At 33.0% G+C, this 24,649-nt stretch overlaps 1 protein-coding gene across 4 annotated transcripts in view; it reads right to left on the reverse strand.

Moving 5' to 3' along the window:
• Positions 1 to 24,649, reverse strand: part of FSTL5 (follistatin like 5) — a 542,283-nt gene that overhangs the window by 82,082 nt on the left and 435,552 nt on the right. For 2 of the 4 annotated variants that reach the window (XM_045831806.1, XM_045831805.1), the window contains exons 9-11: positions 23,787 to 23,948; positions 19,103 to 19,237; positions 1,064 to 1,090 (exon numbers count right to left, since the gene is read on the reverse strand). In XM_045831806.1, coding sequence (XP_045687762.1) covers positions 1,064 to 1,090; positions 19,103 to 19,237; positions 23,787 to 23,948 — 324 coding nt within the window. The remainder of the gene's footprint in view (positions 1 to 1,063; positions 1,091 to 19,102; positions 19,238 to 23,786; positions 23,949 to 24,649) is intronic. The other 2 variants (XM_045831808.1, XM_045831807.1) reach the window with 1 other exon arrangement.

A 24,649-nucleotide genomic window follows, 5' to 3' on the forward strand; every position in this document is an offset into this window, starting at 1 on the left:
AGAGCACGAAATCTTAATGAGAAAAAGACAGGGCAGAAAGTGGTAACAAAAATTGAGGTGGCAAAATTCCAAAATTACTTGAAACTTATGAAGCATGGCTCTCACAGGTAACAGTGATTCCAGTTCATATAAGAAGCTATAATTGAGGAAGAGAAAGTTTGTCTAGGATGGATTATGAAACAATAATTTGAATTATTATATACCTAGAGCATATGAGCATATAAATTTTTCCCCAAGAATGTAATTAAAACACAATTGATGGGCTATTTGAGTACCTAGTCAAACACATTCTTTCAAGCTTTTGTGACTAAAGAAAAATTAATAATAATAGCAACAATTATAAATGACAGTAGATACCATTTATTGAATGTGGACTATATTTAAGGAACTGATAACAACCCTATGAGTATTAACAAGTGTCCTTATTTTTGAGATAAGACAATAATGACATAAAAAGGACCTAGTGGTAGAGATTGGATTTGAATCCAGATCCTTCAAGTATATAACTCATTTTCTTAATTTTTTTATTATATTCCCTAGATAAGGCAATAGATTTTAAAATTTTTCTTTTCTTAATCTGAGAGCTTATCATGTAAATTATGCTTAACTAAGGTCACTTTCATTTTTTTTACTCAGTTTTATACTCTTGAAAACATTTCAATATAGTGTAATTTAATTCCTGACCATATGTCAATTATCAATTATGATTCAAGCTGATGAGCAATATTAATACTTTTAATGGCAGAAGTTTACATAAAAATGTTAAAATATAATCAAGTACAATTATTGAATCAAAGTAAAAATGGGGTGGCTGGGATGAAAGATTGTAAAGGGATTAAACAAAAAAACATTTGTGCATAACCGTGGATAGGGGCGACAGGGCAGGGCTGACTTGGGGAGGGGAGAGTGTGGGACTGGGTGGAGGTGGGGAAAGGGAGAAAAAGCAGGAACATCTGTAACAGCATAAACAAAAAAATTAAAATAAAAAAACTGATAGTCAACAAGTCTACTAAAAATTAAGCAAAATATTCATAGCAATATAAAAGACAATAGAATTTAGTACCTTCTTCTCTCCATAATATGTTAGCTACTGCAGCATGTTAAAAAGAAAAAGAAAAGAAGGAAAAATGAGTAAAGAGATCTTCAGTTACACAGTGATATAAAAAACTATTAAAGAGGTCACAGTCTCTGAGGTAGAACATGTACATAAAAGTACTGAAGTGAATTTAACAAAGTACTTTTACAAAACAATAAAATGCTGGGACTAGTTAATAATGTTTGATTTATTTCTTAAAATAGTCTATTCTTCTTTGGCATAAAAGTTTTGTTAATAAACAAAGAACATTTCATTGAAAAGAATAAGATTTTTAAGTTGAATATAGAGGAATATAGATTAAAAACAAGCCTTGATAGTTAAACTATTTATTTGATGGTATAGTTAGAAGTCACTAATTGAAAAAGTTATATTTTTAAAATTCTCAATATCACAATATATAATATTCCTGCATAACATGCAATATTCTTGAGCAAGGTTTCCTGTAAAAACAGAAAACTGTTAAGCAGTAAACGCTTTCACTTTTTTTTTTAAAGATTTTATTTATTTATTTTTAGGGAGGGAATGGGGGGGTGGAGAGAGAGAGAAACAGCAATGTGCAGTTGCTGGGGGTTATGGCTTGCAACCCAGGAATGTACTCTGGCTGGGAATCGAACCTGCGACACTTTGGTTCCCAGCCCGCGCTCAATCCACTGAGTTATGCCAGCCAGGGCATGCTTCACTTTTTAAACAAAGCAGAATACAATATAGAAATATATCTTGCTTATTTCAATGCAAAACAATGGTTTATGTTGACTTGTTTCTGGAAAATTAGTTTATTAAATATTGTATAGGGACTAAATCAGTAGAGATTAAAATAGTAAAATTGAAATAGAGAGAATACCAATAGAAATATTCTCAAAGAAATGTCTTTGTACATTTTAATGGCTATTACATATGGGAACAGCTTTGTTTGTTATATCAATTTATCCTTCATACAACATAAACAGGTACCTATACTAAATGAAGGCTTCATACTGCCATTCATATGTTGAAAAGCACATAATGCATGTATGAATGCATGTATGACTGTGTATCAGCTCAAAGTCTTTAGCATAGCACACGGGTCTTCCATGACATTTTGCCACATCAAACCCACATTTTAAACATCACACCATTTTGAATCTCTTAATCTTTACTCATATGTTAAATCAGACAATAATAATCTTAGCAGAATTCCTTATCTAATCTATCCCTAGTTTTCCTTTAAACTAGCTTAGTTGTTTGTTTTTTTTTTTGTCTATAGCTAGCTTATATAGAATTTGGGCTAATTGGCTTTTTTTTGTACATATAGAATCCTTTTAAACATCCATTGTATTCCTTAATATACTATAAATAAATTTTCTCTTCTTCTGTTCTGAAATATTTTATTTATAATTAGACGATAAAGACCTGTAAGCTACTGACTCCCAGTAATGCAGCATGTACCCATGATAACTGAAATGTAAAGTTCTTTCTGAAGATAACATACGCCTTATAATGAAAAGGTGGTTCAATGGACATAGGTGCGTGCACACTAGTAACAGAATCTTAGTTAAAGTCTTTTTTTAGAAACTGTTTTATTTTATACATTATGAACGTGCAATTATATTCTAGGTGATGGGTCTCATTAAATGTTAGATATGCCATCTCTATGTGGAAATACATGTGGAGAGCTGAATGTTATACAAGCGACAGCAGTAAGGGAGTTCACTGCATAGCAGCCTGCTAGATTACTGAACAGTTCTTTTCCTTGGCTGCTTATGTGTAAAGTGCTTTTCAGCTAAATAATTTTGCTTGTCCTTTTCTGAAAGTGTAAGGTTTTCAGTAACACATAACATTTTTTATATACCATATTTATCTAAGGATAACATTTCTGCTATATGGCCTATTGACAGCTTTTCTTTTGGATTTGAGAAATTAACAGCTTAAGAAGCAAATGAAAAGAGATAACATTTTTTAAATGTTGGTGCAGTTTAACGTATCTGGAAAAAACACCATGTATGGTTAGTGTTATGGTAGTTAAAATTTCTTTGAATATACATATGGTGAATGAAGTGAGACATTTAAAACACACTGTTTTTAGGATTGAAAACTATATAATATATGTCAAATACATTGCCTGCCATATGCCAAATTTAAAATCATTTTTAAGTGAAACTCATTTTTTTGGCATTAGTTGAAGACAGTTGTCCCCTGTGACCACACAGATTTCCAACCTAACATCTAACATAGTTCCTACCTTGCACTAGGGCACACAACCTAGACACCATCCAGGAATCTATGGTTTAATTTCTATAACATGATAAGATAGGATAATCAGATACTTTTGGGGGGGTAACTTGAATAAAGAAATCATGTTAAAAAACAAAAAGCACGGAGAACCAGAATTTAAGAATGCAGAGCTAAAGGCATCACCACATAGAATCAGGACTGTGCTAAATTGCAATAATGCACAGAAGGACTCAAGAAGACGTGGGAGGCAGGAAGAGACTATGCAACCCACCGCAGAGGCGAGAGGGTCAGCAGTTGTCCGACTCTGTACTGTCAGGCTCTGGGTTCTGAATGTGGGTACATCACTGGCTACTCCCTGTTGCCAGTTTAACATTCACATAAATTTTAAAATGACCTGTACTGAACCATATAGAGTGTACTCTCAGTAACCAAGTAAGTCTGATTGAAACCAACACACTATAAGAACTGTTGCCATGTCAAAAGATTAAAGCCACAACACCCAACAAAAATTCGATGCCTCGTTTGCTCCAATGCCAGCCCAAGGGAGCATAATATTGGCAGTTGTTATTGCATGATGTGTAGAAAATTATCTCAGACTGAGTGGCTTAAAACAACAGAAAACATGTGTGGTCTCTGTGGGGTTGTGAGGCTAGGAAGGTTCTGAGCTGGGATATTGCAGGAGGCTCTAGTCATCTGAAGGCTTGATGTGGACTGCCAGATCCACGTCCAAGTGGCTCACGGGCATGCTGGCAATTCAGCGTGGGTCCTTGGCAGGAAGCCTCAGGTTTTACTCATGGGACTCTCCCCAACCTGCTTACATGGCTCACATAACTGCCAGTTGGCTTCCTCACAAGAAGTGATCCAAGAGAGCAAGGCAGAAGCCATAATGCCCTTTATGATCTGGCTTCAGAAGCCATGTACTTCCACCTTCACCCTCTCTGTGTGATAGATACCAGATCTAGTTCAGTATGGGAAGATACTTCGGGGTTCGGAAAACAGAAGAGTCAATCATTAAGACCATCTTGGACACCACAACATGTTAGTGTAACCGACTGCTAAGCAAACACCGCTTTAAGAAAAGGTTTCTATTTAACATGCTTCTAGTCAGACTGCCAACACTTCAGTTTCTTCTAATATAAAAATCCTAAGCCCACCATTGTCGGGAAGTAATTTGATTTTGTTAATGATTCACACAAATGATTGGTTTTAGTTTTTATGTGATAAACAATAAACAGGACATTATTAAAGAACTGTTGTTAATGGGCTATATAGGGAAAACACAGCCTTCTAATCTGTTCATAAACCCTACCATTGAATGTAGACGACAAGCAAAGTTACTTCTTATTTTGTTTTAATCTCCTTATCTAGAAAATATACCACAGGGTAAATTAAAGAATTAAAAAATAAAATGATTATGGTGTAGTTTAAGTAGTACCTGGCACATAATGAGTTTCTCAGTAGATCTGGCTATGTAATTTTTATGAAAGGCTATCACTCTTAACAATTTTTTATTACTCCTCTCATATTCTGAACTTCTCACTATTTAATATATATTTAAATATATTTAATATATTTTAAAATGTGCTTAATATATTTACATACAATATTAACACAAATATTATATTTAAATATAGTATAAAACATAATCTATATAATCTTTGAAGGAAATTGATTACAACAATATCAGTGAAATAAACAAAGATTGTTAGATAAATATTTTGTGGGGTAAATTAAAAATTATAATTACAGAACTTAAATGTATTAAATATCTGATATTTATGGAATTCTGGGTAAATACATGGCTTATAATTTAGTGAAGTTTGTTTATCTTCAAAGAAATTACAAAGCAGAATAATAGCAGGACAAAGAACGGCATGAGACAACTTAACAGGATAATCACTGCAGTAGGTCGGTAAACTTAGTATCTGAAATTTCTAGTGGTCACAAGAAAAAAGGAAAATATTGGACTGTACACTGTCTGAAGAAATATTCATGCAGAAAAGGATATAATGTCTCTAAAACAATTTGACTTCAAGTTAACAGGGGTTAACTTAGAATATATTTCTAAAGAAACTGCATGAACTAAACAGACAAATCAGGTTGTATGAGTATTTTATGAGCATTCAATGAGTTACATTTTAAAAAGTTGCTTAAAACAGGGCCTGGTAGAAATATACACACATACACACATGTGTATATATACACACATATGCATGCACAAATTTTTTAAAAGAAAAGCATTTTTTTGCTAAACAGAGAGACATATCTTCAAAGTTAAGAACTTTATATTTGACTCAAATTGAAGCAGCGTGCAGCAACAATATGGTCTATCTACCCTTTTTAATGGAGAAAAACAATGTTTGTGCCCCCAGTGTTGAAGAACAAACACTTAATATGTCCCTTCAGACATTTTTCATCAAATACTGGAAACCTCAGCAGACCAATGACAAGTCTACAGTGAATTCTAATATGTCTCTTATAATGCTGCAAGTGCTCATAATATGTTGATTAAAATGAATTCCATATTGCTTTTGATTTGCTTTTAGAAACAATAAGCACTAGCCTTGGCTCTCTGTTGCAAAAATGTAAAAACATATTCTCAGTCTGTCCAATTCCCATGCTATTTTCAGTAAGGTCACCTGTAATGGGATCAAAAAGATGACTGAGATTTTCTTCCCTAAAGTCCTTTGTGTTTTAGCTCCAGTCCAGTATCATGATAGAGAGGCCAGATTTCTCTACCATGCAGTAAAAGTTTTGATGTCAAACTAAAAACAATTTTCAAGAAAGAATTTCAGCTTAAGCACCAAAGAACTGGCAATCTTAAATTAGAAAGTATCCTGATGGTCCCAAGAAGATGGATTAACTCAACATTGCACGTCTGATTTGTTCCGTGAGTCATCCTATTGAATAGGATTATTTTGCACCGAACAACTCAAATTTAGCCTGAAGTATCTCTTACTGTTTTTTTTCCTGGAATATTTTTCCTTCTCTCTTAATTATGAAAGTAGCACTTACTCAAAAAAAAAAATTAGTCTCAGTGTTTCCCTTGCATTGGTAGAGAGGGAATGGCAGGTTCTGCTTGAAATGACATGATAAACTGTAGATATTTTGTTGTCAATTCTTCATGATGTTCACTTACTAGTCTATGTTTTCCTAACATCTTGATCAATATGTTTCTAGTTATTAGAATTTACCTACCTGTTTCCAAAATTTTTTTCAAATTAACTAAGGAAAGTCATGGTTTTTTGAATATCGTACATTAAGAATCAGTTTAATGTTATATTTAAAGAGAAAGGAAAATATAATGAAATCTGAAAAATGTCTCAAGTCATCCACAGGATTTTTTTTTCTATGGTAACTGACATGCTTCTTCCCTTGCTCTTCGAACACTCCTGCTCACAATACTACCTGCTTTTAAGTCTCTCACCTTCCAGGAGCCTAAAACTTCCTCTGTTGAGACAGTGTCATTCCTGCTTTTAAATGCCTGTGAGTAAGTTTGGGAACCACATTCTTTCTCATTGTGTTAAAAAGGAAAATTAAAGTAGGAAGAGGTGGCATCAATATCTAAGACTGGGCAAGGAAAGCAAAAACGTGCCCCTCCCACTACGAATTAAAATTAAGGATCTGGAGTTAATGGACATATTATTTTCACACAGATTGTCTTCTTTATTTGAAACAGTATTACTCCAACTGGGAGCCGAATCACTACTTCGAATTACTACAATGGAGTAACAAATGCTGGTACATCAAAAAGGAATGGGCTGCTCTGGTTTCCTCCAGTTGTATCTGTCCTCTCTCTCCTTCTTCCCTGTCCCAATTCGCACACAATTCAGATTCTGTATTAATAAGAGAGAACAACGCCAGCTGCTCTTAGTCCCCCCGTCGTCAACACTGAATAAACGGCAGAACAAAAAGCAGCCACCAGTGATACTCCAGCAGCTGTAATTACTGGCACAGAGAAAAAGTGAACAGGGTCAAAGATGCTCGGCAGAGAAGTGACAGGGAGCTCAGAGAAACTCAGCCAAGGAGCAGGAGTGCAGCCAGCCATCGTCGCGGTGAGATGAGCACTGGCACTGAACGGTGGGAGCATTTCCGGCTGAACCTTTCTGATATCACCAAGGCTCCATACACATGTAACCCTTAATTATTGCTCACGCTTGAAAAATAAACCATCTGAACCTTAAAATAGCTTGCTGTTAAATATGAATATAAAACATCTAGTTTGTAACTCCTCACTAGTCCCATATTTAGCATACGGTACTATCACTACTCATTTTTATCTGTTTACATTATTTTATCCATTGTTCAACATATTTTTAAAACATTAGAGCTAATAATCATTGACCCAGAATAATAATAGTGGTAATCAGAAGAAAGAGTCGGTCAGCCCTCATTATGTGCTAGACACTGTGCCAAGTATTTTAGAGCATTAGATCCATTAAAATTGTATTTCTACAAATGTCTCTAATTAAGTTAATTTCTATTTTCATTTAATCTAAAAAAGCAAAATAAAACAAGCATGTGTTAAAAACACAAGTGGTTAAGCAAATAACCTGGAGTAAAATAATGTTCTAAAAACAAATCGATGAGCAGTGCATGCACTTGTTTAAGTATCACACAGAATGTTTTCAGATTAGGCTCTGCAGTCCGAATTCTCTCTCTGGCCAGCATGGCCCCAACTGTAAATATTGCATGAGGTAAAGGTTGCTTGGAAGGCTGCAAAAGCATGAAGCTGACAGTGGATTATTTTGTATCTATCATTATACTTGTTGTTATAGACAAAAGATACAGTTTTCTTCACAGAAGTTCCAATAATCTGGTGAACCAAGTAATGATATCTTTTGGGAAATGCCAGTATGCCAAATAACTCTTCAAAAGCTGGGTAAAGGAAGATAATAAAATGTTATATCGAATGCTCACACTAATTACATTAGAGCAATATTCTGTAATGATTTTCCACAATCTGTAGTCCATTTTGAGATTAAGTGGTAAAAGTACAAAACTGTTGAGCATTCAAACTGGTAATGAAAAAAGTCCTAACCAGGCAATGAAAAAAAAAATCAAAACGCAAATATCTTCTATATGTTAACAATAAAATTCAGCCAAAAATGCTTATTGCAATATCTCTAAAATAAACACTAAATAATGAATATGTAGAAATTTTACATTTGCAGAAACACAGCATGTCAACTACTCCTAATTTGACTTTTTCTATTTATGCAGTTCAAGGCCTCCCTTAATCTGGATCTATTTAACAATGCATTGTTACCAATGTGTGACCAATTGCCAGCAACTAATTTTTATGATTACATATTATACAAGGTTAATGACATCCACATGGATGGATGGATTAAGACTTCATAAGTCTTACCTGGGTTTGAAATACCTTTAGGTCTCTAGCTATGGAAGTATGAATACATCTACCAAACATCTCAAATGCCATCACCTCAATAAAGATGGCGCAACTCAGTCGGAATTTGATATTTCTGTGTCTGCAATCTTATCACACTTGGCTTGTATGTCTGTTACAGTGATTATATTATTCTACCATGTATTATGGTGTCCTTCGTGAACTAGACTACAGCCTTTCCAAAGGAGCCTAATTGTCTCACTCAGTGCTACCCATATGCTAGCAAGAAGGTTTGTGTTTGTTCTTCCCTCAGTAAATACATATTAGGTGAAAGCACAAATAAACAAAACTAGTGTTCCTTATAGATTTTCTGCTCTTGTTTCTGCTCAATGAAAACTCTTATTCACTTTATAAATGTGGTAAAGTCCTTTTTCTAATAGACAGAAAACAAATAGGTAAATTTGGAATGAAAGTGAAATGGTATCCAGGCCCTTGGGGGTAGGGAGTTAGCTAGCTTCACACACATTTAAATTCCATAAACCAAATTACAGCCATAGTAAAAAGTATTTAAGTTAAATTAGGTTGCCATGAAAATATGGAAGTTATTAAAAGTCAAATTAAAAAGTAATGATAAATTATGGCAAAGTATTTGGTACATGGCAAATTCTTCCTAAACCATTTCAGATTGTATGGTAAGTCAGTTAGTCTACTACTAGCAATTGCTGGCTTCTATAGCACATGCAAAATCAACTCTTACAGATGATAACAAGTGATTTCCAAAGGATGGAGAACTGACATTTATACTAGCAATGCATGATTTCCCCTTTTTCCAAATATCGTCAAGTCTTAGTCTCATGCAGCTTTTTAACTGTTGGTGTTCTGGCGGACAGGAAATGGCATTTCTCTGTGGTTAAAGGTGTGCTTCCTTGATAACTGATGACAACCTCACACTGAATGCTAGTGAGGGTTAGCATCATTTGATAATATGTATCGGCACTTCATTGTTCCTAATCACTGAAAGGTCTTTATGAATCTACAAGCTAGTTTTTAAAATTATTATCATTATTTCCCTTACATCTATCTGTCTATCGTGTATCTATTCATGTAGCCATGATACTGAGTTCTTGTCAGTTTTTTTGCATTGAAAATGTCTTGAGGGTAAATATGTATGACTAAAACTTAGTTTTAATGTAATCATACTGTTTTCTCTGATGTTTATTCTGCCTTTGAACATACCCTTAAAATTGCATTCTAATGTTAACATTAGTATAATAATTACTTGAGGAAAAATAAAATAAATTGATAAATAAAATAATGTCAATATTTATTTTTCATTCACTGAATATTATTCAAAAGAGGGATTATACTAAAAACATTTTTAAATCAGAGTGAAAAATTCTTATTTCTTTAGAAAACCCCAAAATTATTTGTGTAATAATTCTCTCAGACATTTAAAGATTAGTAAGTTTATTATAAAATAAAACACACTTAGGATAATCACTCATGTAATGATTAATCATGACCGATAAGCATTTCTCACCTATATATACTCTTTACTTAAATATTATTATAATTAAATTAGAAAGTAACACGTTTTTCCTTTAGTCTATATTATGATCTCAGTCTTTTGAATGTAAACTGCATTAAAAAACACATTCTGACTTTCTACTAGGACATGTTTGAGATAAAAGATAAATATCTTATTCAGTTATAATTTATTATTAAAATCTCCCTACTGCCAAAATATTGTTAAAACTTTTATTATGTATACCAGAGTTTAATATAAATATATGTATTAAAATAGGGGAAAATATTAAACTTGGCACACAATTTTACTGCATGAAATAGAATAGTTTTTAAAATATATTTCATGTTTAATAAAATTTCATATGTAATGTTACATTTCATATGTAACACAAATACAGAAATGTGCATAAAGTTGGAAAGTAAAGCAAATAAGGAGGCAGAGAAATAAAGTGTCTGACTCATTCTCTGGCATATTTATTTCACTATCAACTACATTGGAATTCAGAAATCTGGGTGAACAGGGCACAAGAGGTCACACAGATTTATCATCTGCGTTCTTTGTGCAGAGCTGATAAAAATGTGTGGCATAAGTTATACCACAACGTTCTAAGAAGGCATCTCACTTCAGCCCTTTCCTCCAGAGCAAGTATTTGAAAGACACAGTTTTCTCATCTCTTCTTACACTTACATTATTTTCTGACTCAATTCCTACGTCAGAGGACTGTAAGAAAATCATGAAGTGGTAGAAATTCTAAATTCTTTAAATCTAAGTACACAGTTATTTTACAAAATATGCATCAAGTTTAAGACCTCTGGAATCATGGAACCTTAAAGTGATTTCTAACACATTCTCCTGAGCACCAACAATGAAATGTTCATATGTAGATTTTCTAAAATGTTTCATGAAATATTATATTTAACACTGTCAGTCTATAAGCTTATTTAGTCTGCATGTCTGAAGTAACATAAATAAAATGTCATTATAACTTGCCTAAATTTATTTTAAAATAAATCAGAAATATTGGCATCATGTAATATGAGATGAAATGGTAATATTCTCCTGAAGGTAAATAATGTCTTGCAGACAAAGTGTCTGCAAGACAATTAATTTTGATTAATAAATCAAAATAAAAAAAAAGCTTTGAATCTTACTCTGTTTTGTATGCAACAGAAATGCCCAATTGCTTATGATTATTGTAAACCAGTAAATTCCGTGGCATTCTGATTAGAGAGCAAGTTGTTAGATAACAAGACTTTACTATTGCACAAAAAGGCAACGTCTAAAAACAGATTTATTTAATGGCTTTGAAAAGGGTGTTGTTCAGTATGTAGCCTTCAGACACAGAAATCATAAGGCAGATGATTTCAGCATTTTCTGGGTCAAGAGATGAAAAGATTTAACACAAAACTTAACACAAAATAATACTTAAAATAAACACAACGTATGTTGCCATTATTCTCTTTCTTCCTCAGTATATGAAAATATCATTGGCCAAACTGAGAGCATGGATATTAGAATTTATGATAAATAATGAAAGCTCATAAAATAATAAATGCTTATCTAGCATTGAGATCCTTGACATGAATCTGACTGTCCTAAGTTCATTTTATTTCATAATAAACTTATCAATGTGTAATGTTCATGAAAACATTAAATATATATTTTTTGCTTTTCAAAAGAAATGTGAATTCTTTAAAATGTTTTTTTAGTATAACTCTTCTATTGAATAATATTCAGTGACTGTTAAGTAAAGATTAACCATATTTTTAATTTAATTTATTTCATTTTTTTCCTCAAGTGTTTATTTTTATTCGTTTTTTTTATTCTAGTACTTAGCTTATAACTATCAGGTGAAAATCTCACCCCAAGTATCATGTCCACACCTTATCCTTAACTACAGATTTTCCTAATTCTTAATCATTCTATGATTATACACACTGGCTGAGTGTACATTTTACACACTGGCTGAGTGTAAAAATTCCTGATCAATGACTGCTGTACTTGGCTTCACCTGTACCTTTTTACAGACTGTGCTACTTATTGATTTCTATTGTCTTTCCAGCTTCTGTAACATTAAGATCCTACTTAAATAATATCATTAAGTCTATGTACTTGCTCTTCTAAAATAAGTATTTTCTCCATTTTTAAAAACAAGAAATAAATGAAGACTACAGGTGTTAATTTCTTTGTGTACATTACCAAAATATATTCTATTTCCAAAGTTGGTGATAACATATTCAAACTGCCTTTACATGAGAAAAGGTCAGGTTTTAACCTATTTTAAGATCCTTTCCTCTACTTCTAAAATAGGCAAATACTGTTTTTAGCATTTATGTATCTTTTGAAATATTAAGGTACAAATGGCTACATTTTAGCATACTTCTAAATTGGGTATTGTGAGTTATACACACTGTATTTTTATAATTATTATTTATTTATATGAGCATAATAAACTTTATTCACTCAGTAATCTTGTAGAGTTTAACCCATTTAAGTGCTTTTTAAAAGAATCTTACAATTAATTTTATTTCATAACAGTCAAACAATATTAATTTCTTGAAGTTAATCCTTTAAGTAAGGATTGTTGCAACAGTCCAGTATTTCCAACTGTAGTACTGCCTGTGACAGTGATTTAAAAAATGTTGTATATACCATTATAATATATTCAGACATTATATTCCAATATGAGCAAGAAGCTAGGTTAATCATATTCCTTACTAAAATCTTGTCAAGTGTGATATAATCCATGCCCTGTGCTTAATACAGCCAGTAGCTTAAAAGCTTTCAATAGCATTCTGTATACATACCACTTTTCATTTACCTTAATCTTGAAGATGAATTATTATCATCTGGGAATTGACTTCCTTTGGGAATGGAAATGTATCAAGAGCTTATGCTTTGTGCAAGATGTTTTCAAATAAATAACGTTTACTCTATCTAAAGCACCTTACACTTCTCATATCATCTTCTCCTACTCCCTGTTACAAGCACCACACAATCCCGCATGGCCCATCTCTACTCTTCTTTACATTTCAATCCTCCCTGTATATCACTCCATTAAATCTTAGTTATTAAACCCTATCTCCAATGTAACTGTAGGAATATATTATTTTGAAGCACTTTCCTGTAGTTCAATTTGTCACATGAGAAAACATCCAGTGAGGTCTGTTGACAAAGCTGGGCACCGTAACTCAAGGTTTTCCAATTCACAGAGTAGAATACAAGCAAAATATAAACTCCTTAGCCATATGATGCTTTGCATGAATCATTCATAGAACGGCATCTTATTGCTGGGAAATGTAGTGTAAGAAAAAATGCACTTGATGTTACCCTGATTGCGCTATTAAATAGAAAAGTGCTGGATGATTACTCCCAAGCTGTAGCTAAACAAAATAAGTCCGTGTTGTGTCATTTAGCCCAAAAGTTGTAAATCTTTCCCCATTTCTATTGCTGTCCACATGGAATTCAATACCTCTTTCTCACCATCTTTTGAAGATAAAACAGAAGAAAAGCACATTACATAGAAAGTTTTAAAATATAATAGGAATGTAGCCCTGGCTGGGTAGTTTAATTGGTTCGAATGTCGTCCCAATATGCCGAGGTTGCCAGTTCAAATTCTGGTCATGACACATACAAGAAGCAACCAATGAATGCAAGAATAAGTGTAACAATAAGTAGATTCTCTCTCTGTCTCTCTGTCACTCTCTTCCCTCTTTCTTCTCTCTCCAAAAAATAAAAGTAAAAAATACAATAAGAATGTAAATTCACCAAAATAGTTTTGCTTTGACTCTAACAAATGTGGGCCTTGACAAAAATTCATTCTTTATTAAAAATATCTTAATACCTGGCTGGCATAGCTCAGTGGATTGAGCGCAGGCTGAGAACCAAAGTGTCACAGGTTCGATTCCCAGCCAGGGCACATGCCTGGATTGCAGGCCATGACCCCCAGCAACCACACATTGATGTTTCTCTCTCTCTCTCTCTCTCTCTCTCTCCTCCTCCCTTCCCTCTCTAAAAAATATATATATATATATCTCTTAATAGCTACATTTAAATATATATGTACAGTATATTCTAATCAGCTGAGTCAATTTTTTAAATGTGAAGAGAAATATTTTATATTTGGATATATAATAACATAGAAGCTCACATCCTTATATCTGTCTAATATCTGTATTTCTATCATCCATATTGTCATTTATCTTTATATGCCAATCTCCATTTCTGTCTACATGTATCATTCATGTTCAAGACTCTTTGATTTCTAACAATTAGGTGATTCTCCAGGCTTTTTAAAAAATTATGTTTATCAATGTTTCTAGTAATAAGTAATTATTTTCATAAAATAAGCATGAATAGAAGAAGAACTCCTTTCTGTCTCATACTATGGTGAGTGCTTTATAATATCTTCACAGAAATCCCTCAGTGAGTTAAAATTTATTCCATAGTACAGATAAGAAAAGAAAAGCTCAGAAAGGTTTTGTAATAGCCCCAAACCACAAGACTATTATGTGGTGGAAAAAATAATTCTAACTCAGGTTTTGCCCCAAAGTTCATGTTTTTCTATTACATCACTCTGCTTTTACAGATACGCATTGCATCCCATTGCACTTAGAATGGAGGAAGACCTCTGAGATAATTTTTGGTGTACATGGACAAGTCAATAAAGTTTTAATATGTACAAATAAAAGTGAAGTCATCATTGCTGGGTCTATGACTATTTTCTTTGGCTTTTAAAAAATATCTATGAAAATACATATGTGCCTTGTATAATTAATATTGGTCTTTGCCTATAGAATTGCTAGAAGAGAACTCAGAGCAGTCCTTAAGGTGTGAAGTACAAAGGCCATAGTTTTCCCTAATGTGATCTCCACCTGATTTTGGCTTTGTTTTTGCTATATAGAGAGCTCTGAGAGCTTGCTGAGTACTAGGAAACACCTCAACGGAAACTGTCTTCTACCACATAGTTACTCTTACATTTTCAGTTTATTCTCTTATGTAGCTATTAGTATTCTACTCAGTTGAGTTATTTTTAGTATTACCCTCATTTTGGTTGTGTGCATAAATTTCTAAAAATAGGCACTTTCAGATCAACAACCATATATGTGATATATTCTTAATAACCAGTGTGGCAAATTTATGTGGAAAAACTTAAAAATTAAGGGCTTTTATTTAAATCACAGGCAAATTTGTAATTTAAAAGACACAGTATCTGCATGCCCATAAAAAGGTAGAATATAAACAAGAATTCATAATGCTTTGAGGCTTTTGGGTTACAAATAAAATCTATTAATTTCATTGTCAAGACTAATTTCATGAAGCTTTTCCCATATTTTCTTACAGGAGTTTTACAGATTGATGTATTATGTTATTTTTTGTTTAAGATAGGGATCTAAGTTCTTGCTTTTACATGTGGATACTCAGTTTGCTGGCACCATTTCTTGAAAAGATTCTCTTTTCTCCAATGTGTATTCTGGCACCCTTGTCAAAGATCAGTTGCCTATGTATTTTGGATTTACTTGTGGGCTATCTATTCTGTCCCATTGGTCCATATGTCTGTCTTTATGGCGGTATCATTCTGTTTTAATTGCTAGAGAGTTGTAATTTATTTTGAAATCAGAAAGCGTGTTGCCTCTAGATTTGTTCATTTTTCTCAGGGTTACTTTGGATATTTATTGTTCCATATGAATTATAGGGCTATATTTCTATTTCTCTAAAAAGATGCCATTGGGATTTCTATGGAAGCATCGAACCACAGATTGCTTTGGGTATTATGGGCATTTTAACAATATTAATTCTTCTAACCCCTAAGCACAGAATGTCTTTCCATTTTTTGGTGTCTTCAATTTATTTCATTAATGTATTATATATTTTTTTAGTGTACAAGACTTTTACCTCCTTGGTTAACATTATTTCCAAATATTTTATTTGTTTGATGCTATTATAAATGGGATTGCTTTTTCTAAGTGTCTCTTAGACAAAAATTGAATAGACATTTCTCCAAAGAAGACATATAAATGGCCAACAGTATATGAAAAGGCATTCCACATCACTAATCATCATGGATGAAAATCTAAACCACAATAAAATATCATTTCATACATGTTAGGATGGTTATTATCAAAATAACAAAAGGTAAGAGTCATGGCCTGGTTGCATAGAAATTGGAAGCTTTGCACTCTGTTGGTGGGGATACAAAATGGTGGAGCCACTATGGACAACTTTATGAAAGCTCCTCAAAAAATTAAAAAATAAAACTGTTGCATGTTCCAGCAATCCCACTTCTAGGTACATATCCAGAAATATTGAATTAAGGATCAAAGAGATACCTGCATTCATAAGTTCCTTGAAGCAACATTTATGATAGCCAAAATATGGAAACAACTCAGATATCTATTAAAAAATGAATGAATAAAGAAAACATTGTGTATGCGTATAATGGAATGTTGTTCAGCCTTAGAAATCTTACTTGTGACAACAGAATGGCCCTCGCAGACATCATGCTAACTGAAACAAGCCAGCCACAGAAGGACAGATACCGATAGCTGCACCTACATGAGGTATCCGAAGAGTCAATATCATAGAAACACAACATAGAGTGGCGGTTGTCAGGAGATGGGGGGACGGGAGGAATGGAGAGCTGCTCCACGAGTATGGAGTTACAGTTAGACACGATGAAGAAGTTCGGGAGATCTGCTGTATAACTCAGTGCCTATAGGAAACAGCATGGATTTGTGCACTTAAAAGTTATTAAGAGGGTAGAGCATATATTGTATTCTTACCTAAATAAATAAGTTTAATAAAATTTAATTCATTAGTTTTCACTCTCTATGCTAGAAAATGTCATGTAATTTAAATACAGAAGCAATACCCATAAATATTTTATGTCTAGACCTAGGGAAAAATATCTTCAAATATTTCACTTGTATTGTTTCTTGTAAGATAACTGAAAGTTTTGTATAAATGTAGTAAGTCCCACACCACTATATCTTATAAAAATATTAATTCTGATTTTAAAAGCATACTACAACAAAAAATCTCAAAACTAATTTAAGGTGTTATTTTGACCTCTAAGGGTTTAAAGTGATAGTAAAATAAAGTGAAAACATAATTTCAGAAACTGCTTATAATTAAACTAACACATTTATATGATTAAATATATGACTAAATTATATTCAATATTCTTTTATAGTTTTCCTCAAGTTTCCATGTTAGTTTAGAATGATTAATTAAGGGAGTTATGACAAGGTTTTTTAATGTTGTAAATAGGGAAATACATTGAAAAATACATGACTGATATTAAAAGAAAATCAGAATGCAGAGTTGAAATTAAATGTCTTACAAACATCATTATAAAGAACAAAGAAAACTAAAGTCTTCAATTACTTGTCACCCTAAAATTAATTTTTAACAGGAACTGAATTTCAAATTAGTATATTGCAGAAATATCTAGAGTATAGTAAAAAAAAATATGGTGGAATTTATGCAGGTCATTAAATCCAGCTTTCTTTCCTTTTTTTTTCCACACTAAGTATTTTCTTTCTAAATATTTGCTTGTAATGATGTTTGCCCTAATCAGACCAAATATAGAAAAAGATAACTTGATAGTCAAAAAGATAAGATCCTCCTTCCTCATTGGATCCAGTTATACCTAACATGTGCTCAATGATTTAAAAACAAATAAGGAGCTTTCTGGGACGATGCATTAGCCTTGTTCAAAAACTGAGTTTGGAGAAATGGGCAGGACAATCTGGTGGGCTTTCAAAACATCAGAACCCTGCAGAAATTTAGATTGGGTGTAAACAAATGTAATAAATCAGCAGAGCAAGGAGAGGCCATTCCAAGTACAGTTGACCCTTAAACAACACAGGTTTGAACTGCAGGATCAACTTACAGGTGAAATTTTTTCCACAAAAACTATAAATTTATTTTTGCTTCCTTATGACTTTCTTTATAACATTTTCTTTTCTGTAGCTTTCTTTATTGTAAGAACACAGTATACAATACATATACAAAATATGTAAATTCACTGTTTATCTTAGTAGTTAAATTTTGGAGGATTCAAAAGTTATATGCAGGTTTTCAAGTGTGCTGAGGGTCAGATTCCTTAAACCCCATGTTGCTCAAGGGTCCACTGTCCTTCAAAACCCAATTTCCAAACAGCCCTTCTGTGATGTGTGTGGACCAGGAAAAGTATCTGTGGACTTGTATACGGAGAGCTCACTTGATAAATGCTATTATAGTACTTGGAGTTCTGAGCAATTCAGTTGTAACCAAAAATCCATCTTTAGCATCCCAACAATCCGTATCCCTCTCACCAAATCATATTTTAAATAAAAAACATTCATTTTTCATATTACTTCATGATCCAGCCAGGAGACATGCAGAGTGATGACAAAGGATGCTTAGCACTAAATGGGGAGCAGCCTGTGGAGCAGAGCTGGTGCCAGGGCAGTGAGTGTCTCTCAGTGGCAATAACCACCGTGCCTACTAGGGACACCTTGCTTTACAGACACTGCACCACTGACTGTGATGCAACTGACAGAAAAAGAAAAGTATGAATTTGATAAATTGGTAGGATGTGCCTTAGCTATATTTCAAGACCTTAAATTCCCCAGGTCTTTGGGTGAGGTATTTTGCAAGGCATTTAAATTCCCTTATGAGCAAACACAAAGACAGTACCTGAAACATGTACAGTTGCAAAAGAAAGAGAATAATTGTAATGTTATATTAAAGTTTTTCCAAGCTTGCTTTTAAATTCTTAAATATACTTTTAATATTTCAAGGTTCATGTCTCTCCTACATAGGACATTTTTAATGGATTATTCATTTCACAGAGTTTTCTGGTTCTTTGGCTTTTCGAAAAAAGCTTGATTGTAAAGTTAAGTATTGTGTGTGTGTTGTGGGGGATACATACGGGTCTTTCTAGCAGAATCTTCCACAAAAAGAGAAGAGATGTCTTCATCCACTCCTGCTTCATTCTTCGCAATACAAGTGTACGCTCCCGTATCTTCATAGCGCACGTTGCTTATATGGACCTCACTGCCATTTGCTGTGAACAGAAGGCAGATGCAACTTGTAAACTACCACTTCAGTTTTGGTACAGTGCTTTCTGATCACACAGTCAAACAGTTTTCTTAGCTTGTCCTAATCACACTATTTTCCTTCTGACTTCCACGCTTTAAAGGCATACCAAAATATTCCAAAAGCATTCCAGTGTTTCATAAACTGTGCTGTCATTTTAATAGAGAGCCCAATACTCAATATCAAAGCACACAGTTTATATTTTATATTCATTTCCTAGCACCTACATTATATAAGGAGTATTTCACATTGAAAACTATAACTGCAATTATGTATTTATTTTTAATGTTCAAAATCTACTTTGCCTTAAGCTTTCACAAAAGTTTTAATATGATTGTCACTTATCAAATTTGTTATTAAGTCCATATTATATCTTGAATTATTAGGAAGAAGGACAGGAAGGTAACAACACATGATTTGTCTGCAAGGTTTGGTCTTGTCCATAAATACACCTAAAGTAAAAAAATATTGTAATATGGAAATTGATGTAGTTAATATGTAAACAAAGGGTTAAGGTAGTGATAGCCCATCTTTTAAATCTTGTAAAATCATATTTTAAGCTAACTCCTGAATAATGAGTTGCATTCCCGAGTGTGGAAACCACGATATAATGAACCATTTAATATATTGACAATATACAAGGTGCTTTTGCATATTCTATTTCTTAAATATTCTCAAAGAAATATTTAACTTTTAGATGAAGGATCTGAGACTTAGAATGATTTTATGCAGGTCACCCAACTCAAAGAGAAAGGCTGGACTCCTGCTCTATCAGACTCTAAAGTTCAGCGTTTGTTCTGCTCATTTATTTACGCTCTTTTCTCCTCTTCTCTTTTCCTTTCTTTTTTTCTTTTCTTTCCTTTCCTTTCTCTTTTCTTTCTTTCTAATGTGTCTCTGTGTGTGTGTTTGCATGTGGGTGTTTCATGTTACCCGGTCACAAGAACGCCGTGTGCAGTAGAAGGGAACGTGGTTATTTATGACAAGGGACAAAAAAATCATTTGGCGTCTTGGGGAAAGAAGGTGGAATACCATTGGGAAAAGATCCTGAGTGCCAGTGCTAGGGATGCGAATGAGCTAGAGAGAGGGAGTATTTGAGGAGACACCGTCGTTATAGACAGCTAACCCCCTTTCTCAATTCATAAACAGTACTACACACCTCCATTCCCCCATTCTTTGAGGGGAATCACTTGTCCAAAACATAGGTTGGCAATGTTTTCCTTTTCTATTGTTCTTGTTTTTTCTGTGAAAAGCCAGATAGTAAATATTTTAGGCTTTGTGGGTGGTACAGTCTCTGTGGCAACTCTTCACCCTTGCTAAAGAAGCTTGAAAGCAGCCATAGATAATATTTTTTTTAAAAATAAGCATGGCTTGTTCTGAAAACAAAAGAAAAAGCAAAAAAAATTGCTTTATGTACAAAAATAGGCAGCTTTCCAGATTTGGCCAGTGGGCCTTATTTTGTAGCTCCCTGCTCTAAAAGATAGGAAGTGAGTGATGTATTTAAGCCTGTATCAGCTTCCTGTTTTATATCTCCACAGAACAAGCTTTTCTTTCAAGACCCACACTCAACCTAAATTCCCTAGAGTTTTTGGAACATCAAGTCAGTGTATTCCATCTTTAAATTCTCTCTTCTCAATATTCTTATATGTTCTCCTAACCTATATGCTCCATTCTCCTTCCCTTACAAAATCTAGTATATTTAGGTATTTCCTACTTTATTGCCAGAACTACCAAATCCCTCATCCATTTATCATCCTGACCCATATGCCTTACTAACCTCCAGAACTAGGATGAGCTGACATGCTTCTGCACCTGGTGTTGCTGCACCTAGGTTTGTGAGTAAATTATGAGACTACCGCATTAGCAAATGCACAAATTTGCATTTTCACAGCTTTCAATTTTCAGAATGTTCAGTGCCTTCTGTATTCATTTCACTTGACCTTTACAGTTAGATGGCTTTCATGTCCTACTCCGCTTTTATGTCAAATCTTTACTTTTTGTTTGATGTTTCACATTTTGAAACTAACTTCTCATCACTCCAAGTAAGTGACCTTGCCCTTTAAATCTTAAAGTGCATAGAAATTATTAGAAAAGAAATCCAAATCATTTTACAATATAAACTTGTATCAAATAATCATGTTATACCTTAAACTTACACAATGTTATATGTTGATTATATTTCCATAAATAAACCTGAAAAAAGGAAGGTAAACCCCAAACATCCCGTTTCCATCTACATCTTCACCTTTATTTACTTCTCACCATAAATTTTCTGTTTCTTTCCAAGGCAAATCTCCCCTTTTCCTGTTGATTTCTATAACTCTTGGTTCACCTCCCCCTCTTCCATTCCCTACAAATCTTTATCTTTACCAATATTCCCTCAAACTGATAAATTGTCCAAAGAGAAACAATATCTTCATCAGTCCTAACCTTTTCCAACAGCATATACTACCTCCTCTATCTTTCCTCCTTTCAAAACGTGTAAAGAGATTTTTATGTTTTTTTCTCCTTTTCACTTCTAAACTCATTGAAGACTGATTGCTACTAATACTGTTTTTTTTCCTAATTGTCACAAGGACAAATAAATAACCTAATCCAATAACATGTTTTAATGACCTTCCCGGACTTTTCTATGCATTTGACATTATTAAACATTTTTTCCATCTTTGGCTTTTTTTTTCTTATGTAGTATATCACCTTGTTCTCCTACATCTTTGTTGATTTTTAGTTTCTTGTATTATTGCATTGATTTGCTTGTCAATAAAATATTTCTGCTTTCCCAGGACTGTACTTTCTGTCTTTAACATATTATCCCATCTACTGCCAGTTATTCAGTTAGTGCCCAGACTTGGACTTCAAATAAAAATGCTACATAAGCATCTAATGAATAAATGAATAATTAAATAACTATAGTATTTAGTAATATGTTATTGCATATAAAGCCATATGGAGTTTCACACTTCTATACACCCAGCCTTTTCTCTTAGGTTGTGCTCCTTATTCACTTTTTATTATTTACCATATATTCTCAAAATTTTACCTCTTTCAACCTTGTTTTTAAAATGACAATAGCTATTTTACAATGGCTCTCACTCTTTCAGTGTTAAGTCTGGAGGGTAACCACTTCCCTAAATTTGCTTCCTATATATTCCTGGAAATAAAGATATATATTCTTGTGGTTTACTACTATTAAATGAGCAAGAAATGACACAGTCAAAAACTAACAAATTTCCTCCACTTTAATTCCTGTTAATCAGATCAATCTTCTCAGATTACAAAAAGCAAGATGAAATCAGTAGATATAAACTTGTAAATTTGTTGGGGCTACTTATATCAATGGAGAGATTTCTAAGATTCAGGTTTTAAAGGTCAAAAATACTTTTAGATGTGTCATTTTTGACATAAAAATAAATACACAAATGTTTCAAGACTTATTTTAAAATACTGATAAAACATATTTACACCCTGGCTGGTGTAGCTTAGTGGATTGAGCGTGGGCTGTGAACCAAAGCATCGCAGGTTCGATTCCCAGTCAGGGCACATGCCTGGGTTGCAGGCCATGGCCCCCAGCAACTGCACATTGATGTTTCTCTCTCTCTCTTTCTCCCTCTCTTCCCTCTCTAAAAAATAAATTTAAAAAAATCTTAAAAAAACATATTTACTATTAAAATGGAATAAAAGTTAATGCTTACAAAATTTTTAAAAAATGAAAATATATTTATTTTGGGAACTATGAATTGAAGAAATTTAAAGGTATGGAGTAAAGAATAGAAGGCCATCCATGATGATCAAGTAAAGTGACTCATGTGCTACTCTTGACAATAGAAATTAAATTTGCATGTGTTCTTACTAGTATAATGAACTTGTATGTAACTGCCTTTTTATTACTTAGACTATTTGACACTGCAAAGGTTGTCTGTTTTTGTTTTTCACTTAACATATATTTGTGGCTATAATTGGTATAATATTAATAATTAATTATGTATATACACTAAAATATTAGAACATGAAGAATATTTTATATATTAGAATACCATAATTTAATAACCTAAAGCAAGGTAAATGTAAAACATTTAGTAACATTTTATTCTCCCTTCATTTACAAAGTATACTCAAAACATTCACTAAAGAATTTCTATATTATTGACACCCTTTGTAACATATATTTTAATCTCTGATTTAAACATTTAAATAGTCACATCAGAACTGGGTTCTATGAAGAGATCCAATTATTCTGTTCAGCATGTCTGCTGTAATTCAGAGGATAAATATTTAAAAGATACATAATTTAATATTTTACTTATCACCAGAATAATGATGTGATCATTATGATAAGACTATTATTTAAAACAGTAAATAATATTAAAAGACTCTAATTCAAATATAATGTCTTAGGTACAACCACATTTTTTTCATAGTTGTGACATTTTGTTGACGTCAAGATTCATTTCCTTTTTTGCATCGAATGATGTAAAAATAAATTTTTAGTGTGAAATTTTACAGGGTCAAGTAGAAAGCACCTTGAAGAGTGAGTTGTTTGGACAGCTTCGGTGTGATGTCCACCCCGTTCTTCAGCCAGCCCAGCTGTGGGTTCGGTATGCCCTCTGCATGGCACCTCAGACTTGCTGTGACTCCGGGCTCTCGAGCCTGGCTCTCTGGATACACCCGGATTACTGGAGGAACTAACAAAAGAAATGGAAGGGAAGGTGAATTAAAATCCATATTTGATTTTCAAAAACAAAAATTGCAATACAATAAAAATATAAATGATATATTTTAGTGATTTAGCATATTTTTATAGATCTTAGTTTCCAAATTTTATTATCTACTAAAATGTACCAGAGATCTTTGGGTAAAGACTCTTCTGAGACTATTGTAGGGTAAAATATATAGGCTGAGCCAAGGAGACCTTGCTTCAATCATTTAAAAAGTCCTCAAATTGATAAAAATATATATTCAAAAAAGACATCATGTATACATAGATTGAAAGAATTAGCTTGTAAGATAGTAAGAATTGGTAAGAACTGTTATTGATAAGATGACAATACTCCTAAACTGATATCTAGAGACAATGTAATGCCTACCAAAATCCAACTGCATTTTTGCAGAATTGGAAGAGGCATTCCTCAGATTCATATATAGTTACAAGGGGCCTCAAAAAGCCAAAACAATCTTGAAAAACAAAACAAAACTGGAGACCTCCTACCTCTCAACTTTCAAACATACTACAAGGCTTCAGTAATGTTATAACATTTAAAGAAACTTAATACATAAAAAGCTTTATTTAAAAGAACTAGAATTTTCCCCAAACTAAAGAAGGAATAATATTAATCTTATATAACTTTTTATAGGAAATAAAAAGGGGGAGGGTTGTGTTTCTTTG

This window comes from Phyllostomus hastatus, unplaced genomic scaffold (assembly GCF_019186645.2).
Source record: "Phyllostomus hastatus isolate PE091 unplaced genomic scaffold, TTU_PhHast_1.1 phas_contig_159, whole genome shotgun sequence".
NCBI lineage: Eukaryota > Metazoa > Chordata > Mammalia > Chiroptera > Phyllostomidae > Phyllostomus > Phyllostomus hastatus.